Source organism: Larimichthys crocea, chromosome XXIV, assembly GCF_000972845.2.
Source record: "Larimichthys crocea isolate SSNF chromosome XXIV, L_crocea_2.0, whole genome shotgun sequence".
In the NCBI taxonomy this organism is placed as follows: Eukaryota; Metazoa; Chordata; class Actinopteri; family Sciaenidae; genus Larimichthys; species Larimichthys crocea.
Genome location: NC_040034.1, coordinates 8109028 through 8120117, shown reverse-complemented (window position 1 = coordinate 8120117; position 11090 = coordinate 8109028). Strand labels below are relative to the sequence as shown.

The 11090-nt window shown below is 40.7% G+C and overlaps 2 protein-coding genes across 2 annotated transcripts; one reads left to right on the top strand and one right to left on the bottom strand.

The window, feature by feature from the left end:
- Window positions 1-799: 799 nt before the first annotated feature.
- Window positions 800-2749, bottom strand: LOC104931695 (uncharacterized). The gene is made up of 5 exons (XM_010746764.3): window positions 2561-2749; window positions 2371-2426; window positions 2165-2239; window positions 1847-1939; window positions 800-1746 (listed from the first exon to the last, which is right to left on the bottom strand). Exons 1-5 carry the CDS (start codon window positions 2598-2600, stop codon window positions 1126-1128), a joined length of 885 nt encoding a protein of 294 aa, XP_010745066.2. The 5' UTR covers window positions 2601-2749; the 3' UTR covers window positions 800-1125.
- A 1195-nt stretch (window positions 2750-3944) lies between these two features.
- On the top strand, window positions 3945-10654 carry wdr20a (WD repeat domain 20a). The gene is made up of 4 exons (XM_019257324.2): window positions 3945-4326; window positions 6113-6295; window positions 6878-8218; window positions 9512-10654. Exons 1-4 carry the CDS (start codon window positions 4063-4065, stop codon window positions 9563-9565), a joined length of 1842 nt encoding a protein of 613 aa, XP_019112869.1. The 5' UTR covers window positions 3945-4062; the 3' UTR covers window positions 9566-10654.
- Window positions 10655-11090: the final 436 nt, after the last annotated feature.

Below are 11090 nucleotides of genomic sequence, written 5' to 3'. Positions count from 1 at the left end.
ACTCTTGTTTCATCCCAGACTACATCTTTACCTCTTGACATGGTGGATACTTCAGCACAAAACCCTGAAAACAAAGTGCACTGTGGTGGTGGACGATAACTTGGTCCTGCCCTCCATCACTGTCTTCATGAAACAGATACTGCAGTCTTCAATGATCAAAAAGGGAATAATACATTTTTAGTGTATTACTGCTACCTGGAGAGAAACTTCTAGTTTTGCAGGAATCAAAAGTACATAAACAATCCTGTGAGGAAATGAAACTAGATAATTCTGCAAGCTGTTCAGGGAAATTAATAAATAAGTTGCACAACACTTGTGTAAGAACATGCCTAGGGCCTGACACTTCTCTCTTGTCTGCTGTAAATACAAGGAATACGTCTAGCTGTTGTATGGTTCACAAGACCGAAAAAGCTGATTATTTTGTGCATTTCTAACTTGTCCCAATTATGGAATACTTATTTCATGATTAGTCTATTAGTAAACTTACAGTATTGCAGTCTGCCAGAATACTGTGGCTTATTTTCTAGCAAGACTATCCTAAAGATACACAGGAATGGCTTAAAACTGGGGGAAATCTATGTAATGTATATTATTTGATCTAATTCAGATACTTTTTTAGAAAGTAAAACCTGAACAGCTGGTCATGGGGAACTTGTGGGCAAAAGTCAGTGGAGCTATAATGGGTGAATACCATCTTCAGCATTAAAATCAGGAAGTGCTCTAATTTAACTATCCAGCGAGGCAGTAGATACTTATTTAGCTAATGTGGAGAAGAAAAACAAACAGTATCATGTTTGAATTTTCTTTTTTAAAGATGTTTTTTTATTCATTGGAAAACAAAGTTTCTCCTCATTGACAGTGCAAACGTTTGGCCTAACACAGTTTGGTCTAGACCCGGGTTACTAAGGTAATTGTTCCAACAAAAATGAATAACGTGTTAAGAGACAACCAACACAACAACTCATGTGACACTTCAAAATAACTGAAGGTAGAAAAACAAACCAGGTCTCTTTATACGAGTAAACAAAGTGCATTTCCAAATAACTATTTACAGTATTTATTTCCACTGAATATGACTGCAGCACTTCATTCTGTCAGTCCGTGGTTCGATGGCTCTAACATGGTTCAGACGCAGAGTCCCCCCTGCTCCTCCTCCATGTTGACGACGCATTGCCTCTTTCTTTGGCCCAACTCCACCACCTCTCCTCCAGGGACACCTAACTTTCTCTTGTAAAGAGATACAAGGTCACCGGGGCTGGTGGATCTCTCAGAGGAGGTATCCAACATCTGGGATGAATTCTCTTCCACTGGAGTTACAGGTCCAGATGTTTGAGGTGTGGAGGATTTTGTAGTGTGCAAGCCAGAATCAGTGAACTGGCTATGAAGTTCTATATCCATGGTTTGGGTGTGCATTGTTGAATCATTGGCGTTTTCCTCTTTAAGACCATCCCTGTCGCTGTGGGAGGGCAGAATGTCACGCTCACAGACCCACAGCTCAGAATCACTCCCACATTTCATCTGGACATCCAAAAGATGTTCCTGCTCTGTTGCAAGATCTCTCATCCCATGTTTCACAACTTCTCTGAGGGAAGCAGGATGATGAAGGCTAAATCTCCTGCTCCTGCCAGAGAACCGACAGCCTCCTCCTCCACCTTTTCCCTGCTGCCTTGTTCGCCTGCTGGAGACGCCCACGTTGACATTTGACTCATCGGAATCCTCAGAGCTTCCATCGTACGGGTCCAAAAACTACAAATCATGAGCACACATGTATTCATTCATAAACACAGAGAAGAGAGGGGTGCTATTACAGCAGAAATGGATAAATTAAATAAAGGAGAAGTGTTACCAAAGAATAAATGCCATGCCTTCCTGCAGGCTTGTGTGTCAACGGCAATGTCCGCCGAAAAGTCCCACTCTCTGGTGCGCTGCTCACACATCCCTGCGTGAAAAGAACATAGGTGACAGTTCATTTATAGATTGAATGCATGCTATAGGCTATCCCAGTATGTCCAGCCTGAGAGCACAAAAGTCTGTGGATGAAGGAGTCAGTGAAGTAACCATAATTTGACCCCAGTTAAAACTAAATCTAATAGAAAATGTCACAAGACTTGGACTGAGTGTATAATGTGTGCGTGTGTGTCCACATTCAGAAATGCAGCAGTACCATAGTGCTGGTGTCTGACCATCTTGGACTGATCTCGGAGTCGGAATCAGTGCTGGACTCCACTTTACACATGTCCTGAAACATAGATTACTTCATTCCACATTTATTTATATGTCAAAGCAACACACACATTTAATGCAAGTGAATTAAGATTTTTTCAAAGTGGTAAGAGGCCAGAGCACCCTCAGAGATGAAATGTGGCTCACCATATATTTAAAGGCAAGCTGCTCCATTTTGTTGGGTGCATGTCTGTCACTATTGTCTAATTGAAGAGAAAGACACCACAAATAAATACACTTGTTTAGAAGAGTACGTGTAGGCCAGTTCAAATTATTACTCAGAACACTATGTGCAAAAAAGTTTAGCTAAAAAAATTAAAATGTAAAATATTGGTACCTGGAGGTGCGTGTTGTCGTCTCCTTCTTCTATATGCCATGACATTTGGAGCACGATAAAAGACCTAAAATATGTCTCGGTCGTGTAGCGAACTGTGGGATTAATTAACCATGTGTAGCCACAGGTGAGCAAGCACACAAGCATGGACATCTCCAACTTTTTTTAGTTTAATACGTCCGGTGAAACGCTTTTATATAGATTTTCAAAATAAAACTCATATGGACCTCAACATGTTTGGTTTATATAACTTAAACCAACATATCTACCTATTTATCTTGTGTCCTTGTCACATTCTGTGTTTTATTCGTATTTTCTTATTTGTATTTTTATTCGGGGATTCCCTGAAACTATGCACATTAGACAGGCATCCTCTTCGGGGATTCCCTGAAACTATGCACATTAGACAGGCATCCTCTGTCTCATTTTAAAACTCTGACATGCATATTTTTATTTACTTATTTATCTATGTTTGTTTGTGTTTATTTGATCTTGTGGTAGGTAGTTCTTTTTTTTAATTCATTTTATTTTCATTGTTTTCTATCTTTCTATTATCTACTTCATGTTTTGTTGTGTATCTATTGTGTTATTTGTTGTGTTCTATCTTGTTGTACAGCACTTTGAAAACCCTGTGTTTGCTAAAATCTTGCTATATACATGAAACCGTTTAAAATGAGGTGCAAAGACTATTTTTAAGAGGTACAGGGATGAGGGAGGTGTTGGGTATCACTAAGGGTTATGAGGTTATTGTCTCCTTTGTTTTGGTTTTGTTTCGTTTTTTGTTTTGTTTTTTGTTTTTATTATTGTTTCTCTTCGTGCATGTGTGTATGTGTGTATTGTATTAAGTGTGTATGCAGGTTTTATTTTTTTTTTTTGTAATACAAAGTCAGGGATATATTCTATTTATCTATAAGTATCAGGGATATTTAAACAAGTTGCAAGGAAGCTTGGTATTGTCACTTATTATTTAAAGAGAAGGGGTGAGTGTTTTTAAGTTATTCTTCTTCTCACTCCTTTTCTAACATGTATTTCTATGTTTGAATGTTTTGCCTTATTTTTTTTGCATATTCGAAATAAACACTTCAATCAATCAATCAAAGTGGATTGGATTAATAAAGTCATCTAAGTTTTATCCTGTATAACGTTTTCATTTTTTTTTTTAATCACTATTTGTACCTCTGTTTTGAAGGTTGATTGTTTTTCGTATTTATTGTGTAGGTTATATTCTGTTTATTGTGGGTTTTTTTTTTTTTTTTTTGCCTTTTCTACTTTTTTCTAATTCTGTAGTGTATGCTACACTTTCATCTGCTGCTGTAACAAGTAAATTTCCCCGTGGTGGGATGAATAAAGTATAATCTAATCTAAATTAGAGAAGTGTAAAGCTGTCCTCCACTCCTGCACCAGTTCCCCGGTGAGCCGTTGGGGGGACTGGGAGAGCCGGCGTGCCCGCTCCGTGGCCCCGCTCCCCTCCGTGCGTAAGATCCGGCCTGCGGGGAAAGGGATGAATGTTAATTTCAAAGATGGCGGCGGAGGGAGGAGGGAAGGAGATGAACGAAATTAAAACTCAGTTCACCACTCGGGAAGGTGTCTACAAACTCCTCACTCACTCCGAATACAGCCGTCCGAACAGGGTGCCTTTCAACTCGCAGGGCTCCAACCCCGTCAAGGTCTCCTTCGTGAACGTCAACGACCAGTCGGGCAACGGCGACAGGATCTGTTTCAATGTGGGCCGTGAGCTCTACTTCTACATCTACAAAGGCGTCAGAAAGGTAGCGTGCTAACAGCGGAAACCCGTCACACTGCGTGTTTAAACACTTTTTAGTCACTGCTGCTGAACTTCAGACGTGTGTGCGCTGTGTTTAAAAAACTCCGGCTCCTGTTTGACTTTGAAATTAGCTGACAGCTAGTTAGCACGAAGCTAGGCGACTAGTTAGCGAGCTAACGTTAGCAAGACCAGTACTCCCGAGGCCAAAGGGGGCTAAACTCCGTCCGGACCGGTCAGTCTGGTTTTAGTCTAACTGGGTAGAAAGATTCATGAGGGACATTGGATTAAATTGGATTAAAAAAATGACATTTTTAATTAGTTTTGAGTCGTTAGGGTCGACGTTGCTGCTGTAACGGTTGTAGTTTGTGATGACAGTTGCCAGCCGTTAACACCTGTCGACGCCTTTTGATTGACAGCTGATCACACCGGTGCTCAGGTTCAGTGTTGGGACAGAAACATACGCTTTAAGGATAAAAATAAATGAGCAAAGTAGCTGACATACTCTGCGTGTACTTTAGTTACTCAGTGTTTGAAGGCTGAAGCACTGCACTGTATATTTTTATGCGTTTTTAATAACCCACGATGTGCAATGTTTTCTAGTTATAACTCGAGTTGTCACGATGCTGCTGTCAGTCACACAGCCTCTGTCTTAATGCTATGTCATATATACCGTGTTTAAAGTACTGTGTCAGCTGATTTCACATCAAAGCCTGACAGGAATCAGCTGACTCAGTGTGTCATTTTTTTTTTCCATAACATATGCATGTGTGTCATCGCTGCAATGCAAAACAGCAGTAGACTAGGCTAAACAAGGCTTGAAGTGCCAGAAACAAGAGTTTGTAGTACAGACAAAACTGTGTTTTAATAATATTTATAGGTAATTTTGACAGAAAAATATAGAAAAGTCACGTAATTAAAGTAAATAAATCGTGCACGTTCAGTGTACCGATAATGCTTCACAACAGAAAGCTAACAATACGTCACCTTATTGATTATTTGTTTAATTCGTAGCTGGAAGAGAGCTCATTTACTTGTATGATATGTTTTTGCTGTAGCAGATACTAAGTTCAGTTCAGTTCAGAGCTTTATTGTCCCTCCAGGGGAAATTTGATTTGCAGTGACAATGCAACTTACACAACAAACAATAAATAGACAAACAGTGACATAGAACAATGACGCAAAGTAAAGCAACCAAAACTCGATTTAAACAATCCTAAATGAAGTTAGAATATACTAACCCTGTCCTATGCATCACAGCCTGCAGCTCATGAAGATGTGTCTCATCAAAGCACGGCCTAATACCTGCATCTTTCTTGACCGGACTCCTGATTTAAAACTACTTTAAAGACTCGGTTTGACGTTTTGTCTCTCTGAGGCCAGACAGAAACAGCGTACAGTAATCTAGTAATGGAGGAACCACTGAGTCATCATCTTACACTCAGAGGATTTTCCATTCTACAGTAGTGTAAACTATAAATCATTAACAAACTTAGAGTTATCTACAGTATATGCTCAGTGTGTTTTGTTCGGAGCAGTAAAATACTGTTTCCCCATCATGAAAAACAAACCTTACATAACGCATTGTGATTGCTGGCATCTCCAGAGAAAAGGCATACCTCTATCTATACTAGCGTCCTTCCTCATTTTTGCTTTTTGCGTGTTACTAAAGGTCATACAGCGCTATCACTGACAGCGACACCAGCGATGGCCTTTGTCATGCAGCCAAATTTTATTTTAGATTTAAAGGTTACAGCACTCGCTTCATATATGTTCACGCTTTCTATCTTTAGGCTGCTGACCTGAGCAAGCCCATAGACAAGCGTATCTACAAGGGAACGCAGCCCACTTGTCATGACTTCAACCACCTCACGGCCACAGCGGAGAGCGTGTCCTTGCTGGTGGGTTTCTCGGCAGGACAGGTACAGCTCATTGACCCCATCAAGAAGGAAACGAGCAAGCTCTTCAACGAGGAGGTAGGACTCCGATATATGATTAATTCTGTCTACTTGTGACAGTGAAGAGAGAGGAGGGAAAAATGGGGGAGAGGCCGTGGATTTTCACATTTAATTGTCACTAAACTGATTATTGCTGTATTCTTTTATATTGAGTCTTGTTGTTGGACAAATGTGTGCATATTTGTTTCAGCCATTCCGGGTGAAAAGGTATTTATTTCATCTCATTCAATCACACACAGATAAATGAACTTACGCCCGCAGGAGAACAGTTAATTAATCTGCAGCTCACAACAGATTGGGCCATATAAAAATTCTTGAAGTAAACTCTTCCACCTTCTTACGTAAAGGATGTAAAATATTTGTAAAGCACAAAGTTTGATGTGTTTCTCGTAGCTTTTATTGCTAGTTTTTGTGTTTTTCCTGGCCTTGGCCTTTTAAACAGAATATTACCTAGTGGTAAGACTTACAAGTATTAAGTGTTTATTATTTCCTGATGATACTAATGTTTTTTTTGTTTGTTTTTTTTCTTCTGCCCTGCTCCCTCTAATCTCTCCTCCCCTGTCTGCCTCTCAAACCTCAACCTTTCTTCTCTCCTGCCAGAGACTAATAGACAAGTCCAGAGTAACATGCGTGAAATGGGTGCCAGGTTCTGAGAGCCTGTTCCTGGTCTCCCATGCCAGCGGGAACATGTACCTGTACAACGTGGAGCATACATGTGGCACCACGGCACCACACTACCAGCTGCTTAAACAGGGAGAGAACTACTCTGTACACACCTGTAAGAGTAAATCCACGCGGAACCCTCTTCTTAAATGGACAGTGGGCGAGGGGGCTCTGAACGAGTTTGCCTTCTCTCCAGATGGGAAGTTCCTAGCCTGTGTTAGCCAAGACGGCTTCCTACGGGTCTTCAACTTTGATGCAGTTGAGCTCCACGGCACTATGAAGAGCTACTTTGGCGGTTTGTTGTGCGTGTGCTGGAGCCCGGACGGAAAGTACATAGTTGCAGGTGGAGAGGACGATCTAGTGACTGTGTGGTCGTTCTTGGACTGCAGAGTGATTGCCCGAGGCCACGGGCACAAGTCATGGGTGAGTGTGGTGGCGTTTGACCATTACACCACCAGCGTGGAAGAGAGTGACCCAATGGAGTTCAGTGGCAGCGATGAGGACTTCCAGGATCAGATGATCCACTTTGGACGAGACCGGGCTAACAGCACGCAGTCTCGACTCTCCAAGCGTAACTCCACGGACAGCCGGCCTGTTAGTGTCACGTACCGGTTCGGCTCAGTGGGTCAGGACACTCAGCTGTGCCTATGGGACCTCACTGAGGACATCCTTTTCCCCCATCTTCCACTCTCAAGGACACGAACACACACTAACGTGATGAATGCTACCAGCCCCCCTGCGGGTGCTACAATAATCACTAACACCTCTAGTAACACTACTAATGGAAACAACAGTGGTGCCAATACTCCTGGCATTAACTCCCTCTCTACCACATTACCACGCTCCAACAGCCTACCCCATTCAGCCGGCACCACGACGACGGCAAACAATACCAACAAGGCTGGCGGTGGCGGCGGCATCGGCAGTGGTATCATGGACAGTGCCATCGCTACAGGTGTGAGTAAGTTCGCCACACTGTCACTCCACGATCGTAAGGAACGCCACCACGAAAAGGACCACAAACGCAACCACAGCATGGGCCACATCAGTAGCAAGAGCAGCGACAAGCTCAACCTACTGACAAAAACCAAAACAGACCCCGCTAAGACTCTGGGCACTCTGCTGTGCCCGCGCATGGAGGATGTGCCCCTCCTCGAGCCCCTCATCTGTAAAAAGATAGCACACGAGAGACTGACTGTACTCATATTTTTAGAGGACTGTTTAGTGACTGCTTGTCAGGAGGGATTTATTTGCACATGGGCGAGGCCAGGCAAAGTGGTAAGTTCTTTTTAATGTAGGAAATGCTGGGGGAAAGTTGAAGTGATAACATTTGTGTCTGTCAGTCTTTAGCTGTCTTTAAAATCAGTTGGTGGGTTGTGGCTACAAATCGAGACATATTCTGGAAGCGTAAAACAAACTATGGACATTTGGAAAAGCATTTTTAGCTTTTATAGTCAGATTGTCACTCTCTGCAGGCAGGCAAGTTACATATCAGACTTTGTTTAATGTACATCTGCTTTTCAGTGGAAGACCTATTATTATGCCTACCTTTGAAATATAACCAACGCTGTGAAAATATTCCAGTCTGGTTATATAACGCATTCTGATAAGGAGGATTTCCTGTGTAGACCTGTGAGAGGAAAGAAGACCGTTAATCCGTATGATGTGTGTTCATTGGTTCATCATAATCATCCCACAATGCATAGCAGCATAGCCAAGAAGTCATCTGCATACACAATCACCTTTCAGCTTTTATGCAAATGGCTCTGTATTTGCCCCCAAAGAGTCTGCGGTTTCTCACATGCTTACTGCTTAATATGTGTGAACACGCCTTTGTATACTTCCCTTTTTTGTCTGTGTGTTTTGAGAGATTTTGCCAGAACGAGGCACACGATAGTTAGTCAGAAGACTAGTTAGTCCACTGAGGTTCTTATGCTCAACCGAGACACGAGAGCTACTGACAAAAATACCCTTGAAATTTCATCACGACTCTTCTGTAGAAACAAGAACACAAACAATGCTGTGTTGAAATACACAATGGTCTTCTGGATGAGGGGGAAAAAAGAGAGAACTGTCTTTATTACACACCACTTTATATGCAAACAAAAAGTGGATTGCAAGATGAAGGTTGAAGTGCAATTAGTAATTAGTTAATAGGCTCAAGCAATTCTCGTTTTTTATGGCTTAAGGTTGAGTGTGTAATAGCAGCAGTGCAATGACAATTTAAGGCTCAACTGTTTAATGTTAGTTTGCCCTGTAAAACAAACAAACAAACAAAAAAATATGACCACGTACATTAGAAGTGCCTTGATCAAGCAAACCTCTCATGACAAGACATTACTGTTACACTGTACACTCGTCGTCCACTTTGACTGCTGTGCAAAGGCTTTTAATTAAATGCAGGGAACCGGGATATGGAAAGAAGCGGCTAGAGGCGTGATTTTTAATGAGCTATTTGTTGCTTGATTTTTTTTTTTCATTCTTCCTTTCTTTCTTTTCTTTTTTTTCTTTTTTTTTTGCTATACTATGTGAACTTTCCCAATGCAAATCTCCTTGTTTTCCTTTTTCCAGGGTTTATTGTCATCCCAAAACCAAGCCAGCTCTCCCAGTGGAACAGTAGTATAGCCACAATATTTCTGCTGCTAAAGAACCCTGCAACCCAGAGTCTGATGCTGCTCTTCACCCTGCAAGCATTGCAAGTTTTCCTTTTCTTTGATACCCCTCCCCTCCTTCCCTCCACTCCCCTCCCGATTTTTTGTTAATGGCTTTTCTGTTCTTTTTTCGTTTTATCACTCACTTGACCTAGTGGAGGAATGAAGCAAGAAAAGGTGTGGTGCGATTGTGGACTGTTGCGCTAACGTGCTATTGTTTCTCTGGAGTTTTAACATATTTTAGAGTTTTTAAGAAAATCTTTCTTTCGTTGTCAGATCTCATCAAAACTGTTTTCCCCCTCTGGAAATAAAACGTTGCTTTGTTAGATGCAAACCAGACAATTCTGGCTTGAGATGAAAGGGATAGTTCATTTAATTTTCATAATCTGTGTGTGCTCCTAAACTTGTGGTGTAGCCTCAGGGTTGCTGACTAAAATATGACTTTTGGGTGAACTATCCTTTTATGACCCAAGTGCGTGAGCATCTGAAAACTTTGCATCCATCCACATTCACCCACCACTTCTGTCTTTTTCTTGAGTAGAATCTCCCCGTTATGACTTTGCACTGATTTTGTTAGTTATTTCGTTGTTTGTTTTTATAACTACTCTAATGGAACAAAAAAAAAGAGAGAGAGAGAGAGAGGGTTGAGGACTGCCTTGTTGTACTTGGCTTTAACATCCTCAGTCTTGAAATCTGAATCTATAAAGCTGGATGCTGCAATCATAGTCTTTTTAAAGAAAAAAAAAAGTTTGCACTTAAATTAGTTTATTAGAAGAAAATGGCTTTACATTTTTGGGTGTGCTCAGAACTCACAGATGGCTAATACAGTAGGTGAAGAAAATGATAAAAAAAACTATTAAAACCTTTATCTATTGAGCATTTATTTTAATATTATTTCAGATTCAAATCTGCTCTGTATCATAATGTGTATATTGTAATTAATTGATTTGATGGGGGCCTAAGCAAACTACCATTACTCCAGTGGAAGTTTTGTCATTGATAGTTATATTTCTAAAGCCTAAAGTATACATATTAATAATATTAAAATAATCTTGAATACACCGTTTTCTGTTCTTTTTTTGTCACATGTACTGTACTTACATAACAAAGCTGTAATACCTCTGGTGTGGAAATTGTTTACATCGTCACAAAAGGAGCTGTCAAGTATGGAAGTCTCTAAAGCTCAGGAAGTCTTGCAGACAACGATTGAATCTCAAATGACTCCTCAACTTGATTCATTATGCTCAGTCATTAAAAAAAAAAAACGTATTACCATCTGCTTTATAATCTGATTTTCTCGAAGCCACATGAAAGATTTCACATAAGAAACTTGAGATTCAACTGACCTGAACTGAGTCTTTCCCATTTGACATGACTGCAGTATTTATGTACTTATTTTTTTGTGTGTGATAAGCAATCATTGTTGGTGCCATGAATGATCCAGAGATCCTAGACAGAAACTGAAGTGAATAACATTTTATATTTCCCACTTTATTATT

Bases quoted from the DNA above. Each gene is read 5' to 3' on its own strand.
- LOC104931695 (XM_010746764.3), bottom strand. From the start codon at position 2,600: ATGGCATATAGAAGAAGGAGACGACAACACGCACCTCCAG. The intron at 2,427-2,560 runs GTACCAATATTT...CTCTTCAATTAG, and splicing joins ACGACAACACGCACCTCCAG to ACAATAGTGACAGACATGCA. The intron at 1,747-1,846 runs GTAACACTTCTC...CATGATTTGTAG, and splicing joins GGCATGGCATTTATTCTTTG to TTTTTGGACCCGTACGATGG.
- wdr20a (XM_019257324.2), top strand. From the start codon at position 4,063: ATGTTAATTTCAAAGATGGCGGCGGAGGGAGGAGGGAAGGAGATGAAC. The intron at 4,327-6,112 runs GTAGCGTGCTAA...TTCTATCTTTAG, and splicing joins TCTACAAAGGCGTCAGAAAG to GCTGCTGACCTGAGCAAGCC. The intron at 6,296-6,877 runs GTAGGACTCCGA...CTCTCCTGCCAG, and splicing joins GCAAGCTCTTCAACGAGGAG to AGACTAATAGACAAGTCCAG.